The sequence below is a fragment of the Amblyomma americanum genome, chromosome 6 (assembly GCF_052857255.1).
Source record: "Amblyomma americanum isolate KBUSLIRL-KWMA chromosome 6, ASM5285725v1, whole genome shotgun sequence".
Classification (NCBI taxonomy): domain Eukaryota; kingdom Metazoa; phylum Arthropoda; class Arachnida; order Ixodida; family Ixodidae; genus Amblyomma; species Amblyomma americanum.
In genome coordinates, this window is record NC_135502.1 from 59,498,419 (window position 1) to 59,518,057 (window position 19,639).

The window sequence follows — 19,639 nt, forward strand, 5'->3', positions numbered from 1 at the left end:
TAAGGCAAGAACTCAAGTTATTCTCTAAGTTATTTACATCAATAAAATTGGGAAAGGAAAAGCTTTCGACGCGGATGCTTCGCCTGGAATTTCCAGGTTAATTATTAAAGCATTTAATATCGCGAGTGAATCATCATTCGTCAAATTAACAGCTCCTGTAGGCGTTTGCGATTTCAGCGCCCCGCTGGAAACTACAACCTCACAAGTTGGGGTAAAGCAGGCGAAACTGTCGGCAAAACTCGGCCTGTTCAAAACATCATGAGGATCCATAGCGCACATAATTGAGGGGACACAACACGAGCGTTAAACTTCCACTGAATGAACTTTATTTGGCGCTGACAGCCTTATAAAGATCACGTAGGGTACAGGTATCACCTACTCACAATGATTATCTTAATAATAATAATAATAATAATAATAATAATAATAATAATAATAATAATAATAATAATAATAATAATAATAATAATAATAATTGGTTTTTGGCGGAAAGGAAATGGCGCAGTATCTGTCTCATATATCGTTGGACACCTGAACCGCGCCGTAAGGGAAGGGTAAAGGAGGGAGTGAAAGAAGAAAGGAAGAGAGAGGTGCCGTAGTGGAGGGCTCCGGAATAATTTCGACCACCTGGGGATCTTTAACGTGCACTGACATCGCACAGCACACGGGCGCCTTAGCGTTTTCCCTCCAATGATTATCTTGTCAAAGCCATGATGTGTCAAGTGAAAAGATAAAGAAAGAACAATAAAAACCACCAGTCAGTGAGCAAGTTTCACACTATCGCCCACTCCTTGAATCCAAGAAAGCTATGTCTTTCCTTGATAATAACACCGAATGATCACTGATACAATTTTCCAATCCCTCTTTTTCCATTGCTACAGCTTAAATTATTTCCCTTGTTTTCTGATCGCTATTTTTTCCTTATACTGAACACTCCTCAATTGTGTGCGCTATGGATCCTCATGTTGACTACCCACTATCCCTAACCCTAACCCTTCTAAGTTCAAAACATCGTTCACCGCTACGGCATAAAGTGGAATCGCTATTATCCGCGATTCGAGCGGTCTTATGCTGACCACTCGATCTGCTGCCGTACACACAATAACCCGAAAAAAAGAAAAACTTCGCGTAAAAGCTCATGTTTCGCGATTCGTCAAATGCCCACTGACTTCCAACCATGCTCTAACAAATCCGCACGCCGTCATCCTCTGCTCGAGAGCGCACTCGGGCGCAGCCACAACTTTTGGCGCGTCCCATTACAGGCTCGTGAGCGCCAACCTGATCGCTGGGGCCAAAACCCACTTACTACCCGCTCGAGCAGCGGCGACACACGGGGCACAGGTGGGAGGGGGAACAAAGAAGAGGAACAACTCACTCAGGCACTCTTCTTCGGCCAGGACGCAAGTAAACGTCGCGAAAAGCGAAGCTGAAACGAAAGGGAAGAACACGAGAGTCAGCTTCCGAGTTCCCCGGAGGGTCGTCGAGAAAGGCAGAAAAAGACGAAGAAAAAAAAAGAGACAGAGATGAGAGGGGAGGGAAATAAAAAGGGGGCGGGAAACAATTCCATCCCATAAGCGCTGCCTGGCAATAACCGTGCAGCGCTGTGAAAGTTAGCTTTCGATAATTCATACTCGAAGAGGGTCGAAAATTTCTTCGAGTTATGCGGAGTTCGAATTAAAGGGATTTGTTTTTTGAAACGCACTTGCGTTCATGGGACCAAATCGTCAGTTCGAGTAAACCGCCAATTGGAATTTAGGCGAGTTAGAATTAACGAGAGCCCGCTGTATTTAGAGCTGGCGTCAGAATTAGTCACGGGCTTCAGTTCACGAAAAATCCTTAAAAACGTCGCAACATATTTCATACGTAAGATCAGCTCGGAAACTACGGTTGTTCGAGCAAGTTTCGAGATCACTATATCTCCCTTATTGCTTACAGCAGCTTCCGCCTAGCTTGATACCTACACCGGAGCGCAGATGCCGGCAATTCAGAAACGCACCTATCTTAAGACTGAACCAATCTTACGATCTTGTTTACAATTCAGCTTCCATCAACGAACACCCTTGCGAATTTGCATAACTAGATTCACGACAAAATTTATGTTCCACAAGCGTGGCTCACGAGTGGCGTGCTTATCCTCTCGTTGGACTATCGTGATTGGCACGATGTCTCGCTGGCTGTCGCGATTGGCCAGCAACAGCACATCGCTTTGAACCGGAGCTTAGAATGAGGGAAAGCAACGTTAACACTCACAATGCTGCACGCTTATGTTGGGCTTAAGCATTGAAAAAAAGACAAGGCGGAAAGAGAAAAATTCAGTGGTCTCAAACCACTCAAGCGGACAGCCTACGCCCCTTCAACTGCTCTCCCTCTTTTTTTTTCTCTTGTTCTGCCTGACCGGATTAATTATCAATGATAACAAAACAAAAGATGAGGAACAGATGCGGTGTTAGAGAGAGAGAGAAAAAGAAGGGGCGGAAGGGAACAATTAAGAGCGCGAATCTTTATCGTGCTTCGCGAAGCGGCTACAGGCGCGCCAACTGAGGGGAAAAAAAATGTTTTACATCCGAGACCGAGCTGCGTGCGCAACTTAATTAATTAGTGCAGCCTTTCGTCGCCGCGCACAGCTTCGGATCAGTCAGCCGGCGCTGCTTATCAAAACCTGGCGACGTCGACGGGAAGAAAATAATTGGAGAGCGAGGGAAAATGGCAGGCCTATGCAGAGGCGGAAATTAAAGGCACGAATGACAAGAGCGACAGGGGATAAAAATGCGAGCGACCGCGTTCCGCCATTCCATCCTTTTTCTTTTTTTTGGAAAAGAAGAAGTAAAAATTGTGAGGCTTTCCCTAATTTTCCCTAACAAGCTGACTACCGCTGACGTATGAGGCACGAATGGGACAATACGAGTGTGGGTGCAAAACGAGGGACATTTCGATTATGAAGGTTTTAGAAAATGGCGCGGTTAGTTTCCGTTCACGACTGCTAATGAGCCACTCTTCGTACGCTAAAACGATTAACCGTGCGATAATTTAACCTCCATCAACCGAAATCTTCACGAATCCCCCCCCCCCCCCCCTTTCTCATTTGCATTGCTCCACCGTGGCTATCTGTAGCCCCCCGGAGTCAAAAAAAAAAATCCCGCCTCTACCCTCCGCCTCTTCTAATCCTATTCTTTCTCGCCCTAATGAAGCGAGCCGTCCTCGGCACGGTCGAAATTTGTGATCACAAAGGGCACGCGGAAATTGGTAAGGAAGACAGCAAAGCTTGCCGTGCCAAGAGTAATGAGGTGTGAACCTGAAGTGTAAAAGACCTCCAACCGAATCTATAGTACCTGCATTCGATGGCAGATACCGGGGCTAGCAAAAATCTTTTCCTTCCTTTCTATTATTATTTTAATAAAAACCACTTAATACTACTACTACAAGGGTCAAGCATTTCCGTGTGACAATGAACGCTAAGAATTAAATAAAAAGAAATCGAATGCTTGAGATAGATGTTGGCATGTTAAACTCAGATGTGTGAACATTACAGTGATTCTCACAGAATCCCGTGTGCTGCTGACTGTTACGATTTGTTTCTGCATTTTTATCTGCTCCTGCCATAGCCTCATGCGAGGCTGCAGTGCGTCAAAATAAATAAACCTTCTCTGGCGGCCGCGGTCCGCAAACTTTTGTTCCAGGGTGTACAGACATGAGCAGAAGACACAAATCCCCATAACCCCGCACCCATCCCTTACCGGCTTGAACCGCACTCGAGCCCTACTTAATGACAACGCAGTCACGGTCACTTGTTTTACACGCGGCGCAATTTGCTTCCTAAATAATGACCTGAGCGAAAAGCAACGACAGCATTGTTATTGGTGGTTCGAAAAATGTGCTCTGAAAAAGAAGCAAGTGATGGAAGAGGAGGGAAGTCCCCACTCTTTCTTGATTTTGTTGGGGGCGGCACGAAAACGAGAAATGAATTGACGTCATTGTCCCCTACTACAATTCCTTCCCTCTCCTCTCTTATCGACTGCCTTTATACTAACGGTGATCACAACAACAACAGGTGCACGCTGATGAGCAGGAAAGGAGGCAATCTCGCGGCACGCTAAGAGCAATAGAGCAATCTTCCAATGTGCGCGCAACCGCAGAGAGAGAGAGAGAGAGAGAGAGAGCTAAGCGGATACGATGGAAAGCTATCTCACGGCCTATTCTTCCCCTCGCCACCAACTACCCCAAGGGCTTCGCCCGAAAGCCCATCTTGACGGGAGCGCGGGAGCCAATCTGGGCTGCTATTCCTGCGCTAGCGATGGCACGCAGAAGAGAGAGAGGGAGAGAAGAGCCGCGACGGCTGATCGGGCGCCCGAAATAGGCTCCCGACTACGAGCCTGCATGCGGGGCATTAATTTCTGCCGGGGACGATTACGCGAGAGTTTATAGGGCCCACGTCGGTTGCACCTGTCTGGCTCGGGCGTGTGCCCGCTGCGTGCGCTGGCATCTAACGTGATAATCGCTGCACGTGGTCGCCCTATAGGGCTGCGCTGAGCGAAGCGACGTTGGCGATGAAAAAAGAAAAGCGCGAGACCAAAAAGTCTGCCCCTTCTCTTGACGTTGAAAGCATTTTTGCTGCGCGCGTGTATAGATCGTCGGCAGAAGTGAAAGGCCACAGTCGTTTGACTGGAACCGCACTTTGCCGCGAATAGTATTGATGTCGATGTTTGTTGCTGAACGTGTTTCTAGCGTGTATACTACACCGCAGAAAAGCGAAGAGAAACACGAACGATATTTTTCTGTCTGAACGGTAATGGAGTTTGAATCTATAAGGGAGAAATTCGGGTGAGCCGGCGCTGAAGTGGATGCAACGTGACTGTGTTGAAGAAAGTTTAGATTAAAGAAGTAACGATCGCATTTATGACGGTCTGGTTTAGAGCATGAGCCGCTCGGGCTATGGAGGAAAGATAGAATGAAAGAAATAAACTGCGAGTGCGTATTCAGAATCGGGGCTTGCCTTTAAAGCACGCTTCATAAGGTCCGCGAAAGTGGTTAAGCTCGGCATTACGGAAAACAAACAGCAGAAAGGTGACGATGTGTACTGGAGGAACGCGAGTGCCGGTGGCATAAGTGTAGTTCTTTCTATGTGCAAACCGCGTTTGTTGAATTTCATTCATTCTCACTGACAGCGTCACAATGGATACGAGATGACATGGGTGAGGGGAAATGAGGGGTAGGTAGGTAAACTCTTTTATTGCGCCCAAAAACAGGGGACCAGTCAAAGGACCGGTTGCGCTGACTTAGAGGAGGTCGGCGGGGACCCTTTGGGATGCTGCGGCCTCCACCGCGCGCTGGATAAGCCAGCGTTGGTCTGCTGGCTTGGAAGTACACAGGAGAGACTCCCACGTCTCTGGGGTGTTTGCGTTGTCTCTGTTGTTATGTGTACAAGTCCACACCATGTGTATGAGTGTGGCCGGAGTTGAGCAGTGTTTACACATGGGGGCTATCTGGCTAATCGTTCAACTTTTAAATACAGCGACCCAAGTCACTGCATCCAAGCGAGACACATTTAGGATCTGCGGGGTTTAAATTAGATGCGAACTTGGTAATTCGTAAATTGAGATCCGGGCGAATGAGGATCGGCAGAGTTCAGGCGAGACGCGAAACTGATTGTCGAAAAATTGAAAGGAAGGAAAAGGTGACGAGTTAACGGCAGGGATCTGTTCTAATGTCTTTCAGTTCTCCAACTGCGGTTTGGTTATTGTAATTTAATACCACGATTAAACAATTTCATTCCGTTTTTCGCCCTTCTCGTCTGAACAAATCTGTAATGTTTCTAACGGGTGCGTGTATAGTGACGTCACGGCGTTCGAGAAGAAAGCACATTACCGAAACACACGTTTCTTAGGACAGATACAAAAAAAAAATAGGACAGGAAGAAAAGAGAGGCAAGAATTCATCTAGAAACGAGTATGCAAACAAGCGACCAAACAAGCTTCGACGCCGTATACAAGGCGAACGCAAACAAACGTCCTCGAACAAAGTAGGAAAGGAGAGAGCATATGGAGAAATAACGGTACAATAGAGTGATGAAGATATCATGCAAGCTTGTGAAAGGGTAGGAAAGGAGGAGAGTGAGAGGAGTAGCGGCGAAGAAAGGGTTCAGAGGAAAAGAGGAGGGGAGGATGAGGAGAGAGACTGAACCGGGGGCGACAACCAGCGGCGCCGTTGTCGTCGGTCGAAGAGGCAAGGAGGATCTCGCCCCCTCTCTTCTGTCGCAGTGGAGAGCACGTGACTGAGTGCAGACCAGTCGATGATGCCGGCTCGCGCCAGCACCGCGCTCGCGGAAGATCGCCGCTGGCTCCTTCCCGAAGAGAGGAGGGGGCGAGGGAGGGAAAGGGGAAGAAGAAGAAGAAGGCGGCCTCGAAGATGCGCAAACCACACCGCGACACGCGAAGGAGGAAGCGTGGGAAAAGGGAGGGGCGCTCTTGCATAGGAGTCTATGATAAAAGCCGAGAAGGCTACACGCGGGCTCTAAGTGCAGCCGATCGAGCTGCCAAGATGAGGGTAACTGACGACCCATGTCGCGTAAAAGATGAGAAAAAATAAGTGGCTAGGGCAGAAATAATAAGTAATTAGCAGGTGGCATGCACGTGGAAATGTGCTAAATCAATACTCTCATTTTATCTTTCCTTTCTTCGCGTATGATTCTTTCTAGATGTCTTCTTTCTGCGACTACCCTTCAGCATTGTTCTCGCAACAAAGCCAATACATTTTTTTTGCCTATAGATATGTCACGAGTAGTACGGAAAGCTTTTCAGAGAAAACTGAAGCACTGCTATAACTAACGTGTCGTTTTCTTCAATTAAGAGGGTTGTGTGCATCGACGGTCCTCCCTTTCACACGGTCTCTGCCACCTGTCACTCTCAATGGCGCCGCTAACATGTTTACAATAGCACAGGATTAATACAAAGTACCACAAAAGTCGAGAGAACACGAACGTGCCATTCCTTTTATTCTAAAGCGCATGCGATGCCTTCTCGGGTTGCAAGAAACGCCAATCCCTAACCTGAATAATTTGAACAAAAGAAAAATACTGTCAGCAACATAGACGTCACAGCTCACCGATTACAGCATCTGGGGAACGTGTGAACACGACGAGGAGCTGACAAGTTGTACACAAGCACCTGTTATCGGAGAATCACGGCTCCTCCTGTGCACCGTTCGCGGGGCAAGGTTACGTAAACAATACCAGAGCAACGCGCACTCATTGAACGGTGAAATCGGACATGAGGGGGGGGGGGGGAGCGAAAGGGGGGAGGGTTACTTGCTTTAAACGAAGCAGGCAGAAACCAAGGGATGGGATGAAACATTCGCTGTGTTTACTGCAACCTTAAACCATAGCCTACAACTGCATCCGTGGTTTGTTGTGCGCTGCTAGCTCCTTCCCATGATGAACGTCCAAAGCAATGCTGTCCCCGTTTTGTTCGAGTAGAAATTCGCGCGCCGATGAGTGTGCAGAAGACGAGGCGCCAATAGGGAAGTGAGGATGGGTGAGGGAGAAGGGAAGCCAGCGAGAAGCCTGATCGAGGTGTACCGCAATAGAGGTACGTTCGCCACTGACACAAATTGAACGACTCGTGAGAACGCAGCCTAGGCTCACGGAGTGATCAAAGGCTTTTCCAACGCCAAAATCCCGCGCCCAGCGGTGTCTGTAAAACGGCAGAAACACGCAGCGTACGAACTGCGACTGGTACGGAAAAGGGCTAGCTCTTTCTATGCACCGGCGGACGATGCCTCCAGCGAACAGTATAGGTGTGCGAGGGCTGTGTCAAAGATGACAAACCTCGCGATAAGGTCCACAGCGAGTGAGCCAGCGGAAGGCACTTACGAGAAAGCCACCCGTTAGTTTTGCGGTCTCCTCGAACGAATGACGCGCAAGGCAAGCGCGCGAACTGGTTTGCGACAAATAGATCTGTCGCACCCTTTGGCGTCGCACCTCTGTACTGCTGCTCCGCTGGAGGTGGTGAAAGGAAGGTACGTGTATCGCTCAATCTAGGCTCGCACGACCTGCCTGTTCGCGGCCCGTCAGAAGGTCACGACAAAGACAAGCCCTGGCGCCTCGAAAGCAGTGCGTGTTTGCCCCCCAAACACCGCGACCGACGGAGTCTCCTCAAGCACGCTGGCTCCGGCAAACTGAGCGGCGCTCGATGTGGGTTTAGCTACACAACGCGCTGTTCCTCTCTCGCAGAGCTTCCCCGCATACTCACTACAGTCGGCGGCGAGTTCCGAACGAACGGTGCCCCGAAAGTCGGCCTCACTCACGCTTCCGTGAGCGGCACGGCATTTTTTTTTTCCTCCAGCCGTTTTCTAGGTCGGGACCCGCCCGCCGAGCGCTTGAACCAGTAAAACGAGTGCCGCAGAAGAAATCACTGCTATACGGTACCGAGGTTCCGAAACCGGTGAGCGCTACCCGCAAAACGCTCTATTCCTCCACCGTTGACCTGCTTGTAGGGCGATGACTCGCGTGTAAAGAAACAACAATCCAAGGAAACGGACAATAATAAAAGCGTTGCAACTAGGGCAAGTTCTGCAGGCAATCGCGCCTCGTCAAGGTGAGAAGCGCCACTTTCAACTCGGTGCTTGTACTGCGTGAGTCTCCTCGCTCGAAACTATCCCCGCTGTCTGCAGCGCGCCACTGCCGCCGCAAAGGCGTCTATTTCGTCTTCGAGGCTTGTAGCGGGGAAGTGGTAAGACAGCGTTTCACCCGACTACGAACGACGATGCTTTCGCGCTGGTAGCCAGCAGCCCCATAGAGCGCGCGCGCCACCGTCGACGCCTTGAGAGCCGCGGTTGAGAACGTCGGCATACTCCTCCGAGCAAGCAGCCGCGGTCGTCGCAGTGATGTTCGGGGCCGGGAGAGGAAACGTCACTGACCTGCGGCCCAGGTAATCCATGCGGGTGACGCGATGCGCCTGGGGCGCGCTGCCATCCGCCGCCGTGTTGCAGCTGGGCCGGGGGGCTCGTGCCCTGGGCTCGCCGAAAGGGCTGCCTCGGGATCGGGCGGCCGCCGGCCTTGGCGCTGCTCCTCGCTGCTTGCTTGCTTGCTTGCTGCTGCTGCTGCTAGCTTCTTCCCCTGTGCCTTTCGCGCAGCGGCGCCTCGTCACGTGACCCGACCGAAGCGACGCGCACCGCCGGCCTCGGGTCGGCGCAGAGCCGTACCGGCGGAGTCTCAGGGCACGGAGAGGCGTCGGAGTGCGCGCTATTACCGGCAGCTTGCAGGGGGTTGACGCTAACCTGAAGCGGTGCGCTTCCGTTCGTAACTTCTCGTTCGCCAGTTGGCCCTCGTCCTTACGAGTGCGGTGGAAAAAAAAAGTTCGAAACTTTCTAAGAAATAAACAATCACGTCGTGTTAACTAACACCCGCAGTGTGAAGGACAATCCTGATAAATGAAAAAAATAAAGAGAAACGCGTCGCAGGTACCGTGATGCATTTGATGGTATTCACCATTGACTGACGAGAGCGAAAATTTTGCGCCCATGTGAACTGAGGTCCTAAAGGAGGAGGAGGGAGAAATGCGCGGTTTTTGAGAAAAGAAATATTCTCACCAGACTTTTTGAGGCTCAGTCAGCCAGCCATCTGAGGTGCCTGTTTGGTCGTAAACGGCAATGACACTTCACCTTTAGTACAGTAGCTTTGCAAAGAAAACCACTTTAAAGCAACGTCAGCTCTCGCTTGGTATACGCCGTTTTCTTCGCTTCCATTGAGATAGAGATATCTAGGTCTAAACAAAAATTACATATATTTCGCTATTGCGGTGTGAGTGTTATTCGTTTTTACGATACATTTGGGATATGACACCTTGATCGCACACGTGTTACGTTTGCCGGTTGTTTCCTCGCTTGGTTGACAGGCATTCAGTTACTATTTGGCACACCTTTCCCGCAGCTTAGACCGCCGGTCGTCGCGTTAGTAAATGAATATCGGATCCATGGACGTTTATAGGCGCAAAATGCCAACGCAAAAGCTAATTATGCTTATTCTAGAGCACTACTGTGCGAAAATTTCTCAGCTATGGAACCATCGTATCCCTTGTTCTTTTCTCTATAACAGTTGTATACCTAGTTCACATAATACTGCTTCGATTAATCACTTAGCGCCATCTTTTGCCACCGCGCATTCACTAAGTTCATAAGAACACCCCTAATTAGGTTGATGAAAATGGTCATTAGCGATGAGAGAGCGATAGGTTTTCTGTTACCAAGAGGCTTCTTGGCGATGCTCGCCTGATGGGAAAGTTTGTCTTGTTTGTTGGCGCGTTTGCGGTCTGGAAGACGCCGGCAGGGGTCACCTGCAGCTGACTTCGTTCTCATTTGTAGGGCACGAAGGGAGAAGAAACGAACCATTTGAATGAATCAGCGACAAAACAGCGAACCCTGCTCGATTAGGCAGAGGAAAGGCGAGTGGCGGTGGAAGGGCTTAATAGAGAGCAGTAAAGATGAAAGAACAAAGCTACGACTGGACGAAGTAGGGAAAGACTGAAGGAGGCTTCGACAAGTGGGGCGTGGTCACGATGAAGCTCATTGAGGTTGAGATGCCCTTAAACTGAGCGCTCTTGCTGACTGAACCAGGCGCTCTAGGAAGGTAATTGTAGATCGAAAGAGCGGCTTGGAGTGAATCTGCAGTTGCGCAGAAGTATTTAAGAAAAAAATACAAAATCTAAACACGGGTTCGAAGTCATTCTGCATTCGAGACGCCATTCGCGCAACGCTTAAGCGTATCTGAGGGTTAGTTTCCAAGTCAATGAGCACAGTAGATGAGATGCCCGACGACAGGAAGTTGGACTGCAGCAAGAAAAAAAATGAGGTGAGCGCACAAATTAAACCACGGTGAGGTTAAGTAAATAAAGTTACATACCCTCAACTGCATAAAAAACACAACATCAAAGTATAAATTTCTCGTTAAATTCTTGTCTCATATATAAACAAAAAAAGAAATGTTTTTGGAAGAGGCAGAGTGGGAATGTGGTACATGACAGCACACCAGAGGTACAATCACGAATAACTATTCCTTCTTCTAACTAACTAATCTTCTGCAGTATATGTGCAGGCATACTAAAAAAATAAAAAGAATAGTTTACAGTAGGCTGGCTATACTCAATGCATAGTCCTCATCAGGGCGCTGTGAAAAAATAACTGATGCGAAAATAGAAATTTGCCAATTTAGTTCTTGTGCAATTGTTATCGGGTGCTGAGCATAATTTAACTGAGATAATGCATGCCGCTTATTCACAACCATATTTATCTCATTCCTGTAACATATGGATTCCTTGTACCCCCTTCCGTTAGTAGGAGCACCATGTATGACTAACAAACGTTTTATGTGGGTCTACATAATGCTGTAGAGGGCTCGTATATCTATAATAATGTTCTCTATGAACCTATACAGATAGTACAGTATAGGGTACTGTGTGGTACTATTTAGGGTCCACATCATTAATTTATAGGCACTCATGGGTCCTGTGCAAATATTATGCGAGCCTATACGAATGAGCATGAGCACCATATAAGTTTCATATCGGCTTTTTTTAACAGGTAAATACATAGTGCACGTTAAAAATCCCCAGGTGATCGAAATTATTTCGCAGGCCTTCATTACGGCACGTCTTTCTCTCCTTATTTCTTTCCTCCTTTCTCTCCTTTTTTCCTTTCTCACCTTCCTTTTTTCTCTCGCGGCGCGGTTGAGGTGTCCACCGAGAAGGGAGGCATTTACTCGGCCTCTCAGTTCCTCAAATCCTATATTCAGTTTTCAGATATACACCGCAGGCTAGCACTTTGCTGTTGTAGACCGGTCATTTAATCTCTTCCCCCGCATTTAAACGAATACCAAGAAATTATTATTGTCCAGCCAACTTATAACGGCCGCACATATGCTTATTACGAACGTTTGCGGTCCTACCGTCAAAATATGCATTAGGGCAATGGCAATTCGTCTCAGATATAACGAACAACTGCGGCAGCACAACTCGGTTATAGAGGATGAAAATGTATCGTAAACTTGGCACCGAAGTTGAAAAACTCGTGCTTCCAGCATGCGCCGAGGCCGCGGAACGTCTCTCAGCCCCCGCTACACCGCCGCGGAAAGGCGGCATTGAAACTGTCAGCCGGTGAAGCACGCGCCAATCGCCCGCAAGGTCAGTCATTGCTTGCATGTGCACCGGCTAGTCAAATCATCCGAAGTGGAAGCAGAAGCTACTGCGCATGGCCTTGTATCAAGTAACGGCAGCGATTTGAGAAGCTTGAATGCCTTTCTGGCCACGCTGTATGACCCCATTCGGCTACACCCTTTGTGCTGCAATCATGTGCCGGCAACGCCAGACAGCAGAAAGTGCAGCTGACACATTCAGTGCGCACGCGCACTGGGCTGCTTTTGTCGCTGCATGTGACCAGGAACGACAGATGACGCTGTCGGACACAGACGTGCTCAGACGTGTTCATGCGAAGACGACATCGCAGAGCCGCGCCTTGACGGAGCCCTTGTCCGCCAAGTGCGAGCACTCCCCAACCGCTGTGGATCTGATTAATGTGGTCGACCTGGCACCAGCTTCTGTATATGCTGCCGAGGACCTCGTCCCTAAATCACATTTTCAGCAGCAAGGGTCTCAGCGAGGAGAACATGACCAGTCTTGAAAGCGACGTGGTAGGTTCTGCTTTCAAAAAGTCGACGCGCATGAAGCAGGTTTCACGAAATTAAGGCCACTTTTCGCGCACTTGGTAGTTCTGACTGTATTAGAAGGAGTCCACTTACTGCGAACATCAGATAAACGAACGCAATCCACGTGACCTTCAGGTTCGTTATAAGTAGGCTCGACTTATACCCCGACGTGTTAATGAACGTGAATGGTACGGCGTTAATCTTTGCCGGCGACTCTTGAAGTGAGCTATAAGCCAAGGGTTGACGATGAACTGCAGAGTTGGAACATGGTTTCAGATTAATCAGTTTCTTATTAGCACGAACAAAGCTACACGTTTTTTGTTTCTTTCTAGGTAAAGAAATAGATCCATGTGGATGTTTGTAATTTAAGTCTAGGAAACGAAAAGTTGGGGCGAGTATCCCTCTGCGAATATGTAGGTGTTATGTATGGCTCGGGCTGAATAGATCATCATATCAACCAGACGTCCTCCAATTTTGCTGATGTGTGCCACACGCTGTTAAACTCGCGAGAATGTTTTGCGTGTTTGTTCTGCATTTGTATATAGTTACTTGAGCTGCTGCGCAGAATCATGGGGCAGTGCGTAAAAAAAAGTACCTTATATTCATGAGTCGACTACAAGAGGCCATAAGGACCATTAATTCTAAGAAAAAAATTGATGCTACCAGACGTCTGTTTTCCTAAATATGTCTCGATGTGTTAAATTTACCTAAAATGGTACGTACAATAACAAAATTTAATCACGCACAACCCCTCTGTGTACGTTTAAGTTTTCAACGTGCAGTTCAAGAACTGCGAGTGACTATACAGCTTTAATTTATCTGTTTCCAGAAGTGCATGTGGTTGATGGTTAATAGAATTTCGAGGCGCCCTCATCCACTATAAACAGAAACAGTATAAAGAAAGTAAGCTGTCCTCTAGAGCACTCCCTTTTATAAAACTGAGTGCTCTAGAAGACAACTTAGTCCATTTTTACTCCCATATACGCGTATTCGTGTTTAGAGTGTCTGGAATTGTACACCTAGAGACATGAAGCTAAAAGAATGTTTCCGCGTACTTGAAGCATTATCTGTTTAGTATATGAGCAAACAAAATGAATACCTACACATAAAAACAGGTTACTGTTGTCAATTGCAGATTAGGGGCGTTGATGTTCTCAATATAAATATTTGGCACTGTGATCTTTCTGCATGCCAAGTTACGAAGGTGCATATCCTAATTCGACTCGTTACTTACTAGTTATGCTATGTGGTCTGAAAAAATTTTGAGTGAAATTAACAGTATAAGTAATTAAAAAAAATCTGCCCCGTGGTGGCTCAGTGGCTATGGTGCTCGTCTGCTCACCCGTAAGACGTGGGTTCGATCCCGGCCGCGGCGGTCGAATTTCGATGGAGGCGAAATTCTAGAGGCCCGTGTACTGTTCGATGTCAGTGCACGTTAAAGAACCCCAGGTGGTCGAAATTTCCGGAGACCTTCACTACGGCGTCCCTCATAGCCTGAGCTGATTTGGGGCGTTAAACGCCATAAACCACAAGCCAATAAATAAAGGTCATCTTAAATATTATCGTGGCCATTACAATCAACTCACAGTTTCTTCAAAATAACCACCCATGCATTGGGTCCTTGGTTAGAACGGCATACCGATAATCGCACGCGCCAGTGGCGCCGTTAGAATTATTGCGATGTTGGCGCACTGGAGTGAAGAATTAGCTGCCAAGTTCGCTGCAGTGCAGTTGTTGGTGAGCGCTGGATATATTTTACAAACATGTTGAATGTATTGTTCTGAAACGCATGTCATATTGGTGCGAAAGCACTGTTCCGATGGGTAAACCCCGAGGAAGATCTTGAGATATTCGTGGGTTTGTTCCAAGAGCAAGAAGCAAACCAAAATAAATCAAATAAACATCCGCGTCTAAGGTTGGAACCCGCGGCGGCGCGAACAGATCAGCTTCGCTGGCCACTGCGCGAAAGCAATAGGCTATCACCGCTTCTTTTAAAATATTTATTGCAGTGAAGCAATGTTCTATGTACATGAACTGTGTACAGACCATGAAGAAAACAATCGCAAATCAACACAATGCGTAATACGACACACCTAACCAGCCATGCACGAGAAAAGGCGCGGCAAAGAGAACATCACTACTATATCATAATACGTCACAGCTAAGCAACGACACACTAGAAAAAGGGTCATGAAGAGCACAGCACTAGGAGTGGTTGCCAGTCTGGCTCAAATTCAATCTGTGCGTACTTTAGACGAGCAATCATTCTGCTGAAGTGGCCTTTTTGTAGTAGAAACAACAGATTCACAATATTGGTCCATTATGCGCATTTTCCAGAGCCTGTCTAGTCCAGTCAGAAAGCACTTGTCTAAAGGTTTACGAAAAGTTCACCAACAAATGACAGTTAAGTGAGATATCGTAGAGAATGCGGTGTCAAATTAAACATTTTTTTGCAATGTCCGTTGCAAGATATCCCAAAAGTGTATTGCATCAATGCAATTGATGAAACAATGCTCAATCGTTTCTGGAGCATCACAAAGGCGGCAATTTACCGTGCACACAAAAATTCCCCTTTTTTCTAATCATGTTTTAACGGGCAATGTCTCTCTATGTAGCTTATAGAAAAATGTCTTGGTATACGGCGAGAGGGGCATTTTACGTACTCTTTTGGGTACGTCATGTCCCGGTAAACCAAGATACATAGAACAGTACATGGGTGGAAGGAAGGACATACAAATTAAATCCTTGTACAGCCGTTTCCCCGACACTGAAAACAGTAACTGAGGGGAGAAACGAGCAAGCAGGAAACGAATAGGCAAACACACCTCATGCATTAAGCCCTAAAAACACGGGCGATCAGAAATATCAGAAGACACAGTCACGTTTGGTAAAACATGAGCTAAATTGGGTCTAAATAATGCACGCACTATTGGGTGTGTAGTGTCACGAAAAAACATGAAACGCGAAACTACCTGACCCGCCGCGGTGGCTCAGTGGTTAGGGCGCTCGACTACTGATCCGGAGTTCCCGGGTTCGAACCCGACCGCGGCGGCTGCGTTTTTATGGAGGAAAAACGCTAAGGCGCCTGTGTGCTGTGCAATGTCAGTGCACGTTAAAGATCCCCGGGTGGTCGAAATTATTCCGGAGCCCTCCACTACGGCGCCTCCTTCTTCCTTTCTTCTTTCACTCCCTCCCTTATCCCTTCCCTTACGGCGCGGTTCAGGTGTCCAACGATATATGAGACAGATACTGCGCCATTTTCTTTTCCCCCAAAAAAACAATTATTATTGAAACTACCTGCCGGACGTGCAGGTGCACTAAACCAAGGCCGCCAGCACTGACAGGCCGGAAAATATTATCACGCCTCATAGATTCAAAAAACAAATCCCGCACAAAAGTGGCGAAAACCCTGTGAAAACGCTGAATATAGAGTCTTGTGCAATGGATAATTTGGAGTACATATTAAATTTTAGCGGCGAGAAACAGATTACATGCGGTGTCACCCTGCCAAAAATCGAGAGACCATGGGGGACAAGTCTGAGCATAGCGCTTATGAGTTGGCACACAGACTTTCCAGTAATGTGCACCATGCTTATGGGCACTCAAAGGGACGCCGAGGTACATGGGGGGGCCGACGTGTCCATTGCGTATTCAGCAGTTGTCGATACCGACATTTCAAACCAGAGACTGCAACTCTTAGAACGATTAATCTGAGCTCCGGACACTGAACCAAAGTGCTCCGTTAAACGAATAACCTCATCGATGCTTGGCTTATCAGCGCAGAAAAACGCCAGGTCATGCGCATAAGCTAATACCTTCAGTTGGTGACCCATAATATAGAAAACTAATGACGGCTCTACTACGCCATCGCCGCAGCCGAACACGCCTCGTGTTGTTGTCGTTGCCTTAGTGGCATGGCACTTATACCCACGACCGGGAATTAGCCACGGTTCGGTGAGGAGAGCCTAAAGAAGAGGGTAAACTGGTGCCAAGCTAATGATTGTGCCTTCCCAATGGGCACTGAAACTCCCTTGGATGTGCAGTGGATGTTTGGGACGTCCATGGGACGTCCAAGAGTTAAAGTGGCCGTTGGGTTAGGTGAAATATCAAAGCAATTAAAAAGAAAAGAAAAAAAACAAAATTTTGGGAGAGAAATTTGAAAATTGAATGTATGAAAATTCCTAAGAGAGAGAGAGAGAGAGAGAGAAATAACTAATTTGCACCCGTCAAAAATGACCTGGGAGAAGGATTAGGCTAAATTCCCATTCATTCCTCTAACCGTCGGCCGGAATCCCTTGGGACTCGGCGGCGGTCAGGGCGAGACCGATGACTTCGCGTTGTTCTTCTGCTTCGTCGTTGAGCAATAAGGTCTCCCAGGATTGCACATTTCTATTCGGGTCGTTATAGAAAGGGCAGGTCGAGACCACGTGGACTAGATCTGTAATGCTATTGAAGTACGTGCATCTAGGATTAAAGACTTCTGGATGTCATTTACTGTACAGTTGAGGGTTTGGAAACACGCCGGTTTGCAATTTCCTCCACATGATTTCCTCTTTCCTACTCAGCTCTTTATCTGCTGCTGGATAGGTCTTACGACCGTGCTTATAATGAGAAATAATTTAAAGGAATTTTGTGAGTTCGTCACCCGAAGTGAGGTGTTCCTCGCGTGGAGGCGGCGCTGCTTCAGCGGCTATCGACCGGAAAGTGAGCACTCGGGCAGTCGCGTGCGCCTTCTCGTTCCCCCACAGGCCCTGATGAGCCGGGAACCAGATCAGTGAGATTAGCTCTGATGGTACTTGCCCTTCTCTCAGAATTTTGGCGGCTGCAGCACAGCTTCTGCCCATATCATAATTCTTAATGGCTGCCTTAGAGTCACTCGCTATCACCCTTGAACCGTTTTGTATTATTGCTAGAACAATGACAACTTCTTCTGCCTCAGTTGCACTTGTGTTTTTAATGGTGCAGCACGAGACCGGGTCTCCACTCTCACGAACCACTACCACTGTGTGTGCTGTCTTGCGATCGTATTCGGCAGCGTCCGTGTAGAGCACATCGGATCTACCTCGAAATTTGCCCTGTAGGGCCGCAGCCCTATCTTTGCGTCTACCTTAGTGGAAAACCGGATGCATGTTCTTTGGCAGCGGTGGAATTTTGAGTCTATCCCTGGTTGCTCTAGGTACGTTATCTGTCTGCTTTGAACATTCCGAGGGTTCGAATCCCAGGCGCTTCATGATTTTCCTTCCAGTTTTGGTTTTTTAAAGCCTTTGATGCAGCGACACCGTGGCGGTTTCTATAAATGAGCTCAGTCAGAGTGTTGGCGACACCTAGCCTTGCAATGTTTTACCGTCGAAGTGTTCTGAGGAAGACCTAGTGCGGTTTTGATCCCTTTTCTGATTATGGTTTCAATTTTGTCCTCTTCTGCTTTGGCCAGTTTGAGATAGGGAGCAACGTATAGCACTCAGCTTATGACTAAAGCCTGAACCAATCTCAAAGGATTGGCCTCCTTCATCCCCGCATGCTTGTTATAAATGCGCAGTATTCGAGTCCTAGGACCGCGCATACGAGCAAATGACAAAAACAGAAACTATCACGAGGCTTGAAGCGAGTAGCAGCCAGACGTGCCGGCTACTCAAGCGCATTTCTAACAAGCATGCGGGGAAAATTCCCAAACGATATTTTAAATGCGGAAATTTTGGAAACAATTAACAAGGGATTCTGCCGGTAGCTGTTATGTAACTGTGGAGGTATTCGCAAACTTGTTTGCCTCGTGTTAAACTGCAACGTACTCTCGCGCTATGCATTGCGCATCGTCGTCCTCATCAACTTTCGTTGGCGGCGCGAAGACACAGCGAAATAATTCTCTGTTTTCATCGTTGCGTTCATGCAGTTCTGCTTTCGCACGTTTATAGAATTCAGGCAAAAATTGTCTGTCCTTTTTTTTTTACCGCAAGCCATGACGTTTACATGAGGTCGCGCAACATGGCGGACAACTAAGAATTTGTAGCCCAAGACGCAAGTCCGAGAACAACGGACACATTGCTACCTGCATGCTATTTCGACCTTTTTGAAATAGCATCGGGAAACGCACTGTCCTCACTGAGGAACCCGCCCTTTCACTGGGTCACCTTCACGCGTCGTGCATCTGAGCATGAGACAGAGGGTTCGACTTCCAGAAGCGATGGCAGTGTTCTTTGCCGTCGCAGAAGGCGAAAGTTCGGAAGAGACCACGGCTGGAGGCGTCACTCAACATAAACCCATTATATATTGGCTCAGTCCTTTCTGCGAACTAATCCTAACCGTGTTTAGGCAGTTTCGAAACCGCCCTATTTCGTGGCCCTAACCTAGAGCATCTCCGCCCATACGAGCAAGCTCCGGTAAGCACGTCAGCGCTGTCGGGGCGTCATAACACCGAACTCGCTATTTCAGTAAAGACTGTTCCTCTTCCTTCGGACGTCTTGCAGTGGTGAAATACAGAACAAAGCATGTGCGGGCAGCAGCGTGGTGCAAGTGTAACGCCGAGAGCCCGGAGGCGGAAGGGACCGAAACCGCCGAAAGGGGTCGCGCAAGGGACCGAAACCGCCGAAAGGGGTCGCGCAGGCGATAGCGGTGGATTGGCGGTTGCGTACGTGTTACGCAGGCGTCGATAAGCGTCCGAAGCGGCGAGAAGTATAATTTTCAAACTGCAGCGAGGGAAATTTCTACGTGTCCAGTTTTTAATGGAATTTTTCATGGTCACAGCTTATTTTTGGCAATCAAATCTGCTGCCTATTTGCTTCAGAGCGGCTGAAACGAGCTGCAACGCCGCGGTGGCTGAGTGGTTAGGTAGGGCGCTCGGCTACTGAGCTGGAGTTGCCGGATTCGAACCCGACCGCGGCAGCTGCGTTTCGATGGAGGCGAAACGCAAAAAGGCACCCATGTGCTGCAATGTCAGTGCACTTTGAAGGTCCCCAG

The 19,639-nt window shown here is 48.0% G+C and overlaps 1 protein-coding gene and 1 pseudogene across 1 annotated transcript in view; both read right to left on the bottom strand.

Moving 5' to 3' along the window:
* The window catches only part of qvr (glycosylphosphatidylinositol-anchored protein quiver), a 33,569-nt gene extending 24,469 nt beyond the window's left edge, over positions 1–9,100 (bottom strand). The window contains exons 1-2 of the mRNA XM_077627090.1: positions 8,911–9,100; positions 1,376–1,426 (exon numbers count right to left, since the gene is read on the bottom strand). Of these exons, the coding sequence (XP_077483216.1) occupies positions 1,376–1,426; positions 8,911–8,965 (106 nt within the window). The 5' untranslated portion in view covers positions 8,966–9,100. The remainder of the gene's footprint in view (positions 1–1,375; positions 1,427–8,910) is intronic.
* Positions 9,101–16,962: 7,862 nt separating this feature from the next.
* LOC144095292 (uncharacterized) lies at positions 16,963–18,643 on the bottom strand (annotated as a pseudogene).
* Between the last annotated feature and the right edge of the window lie 996 nt (positions 18,644–19,639).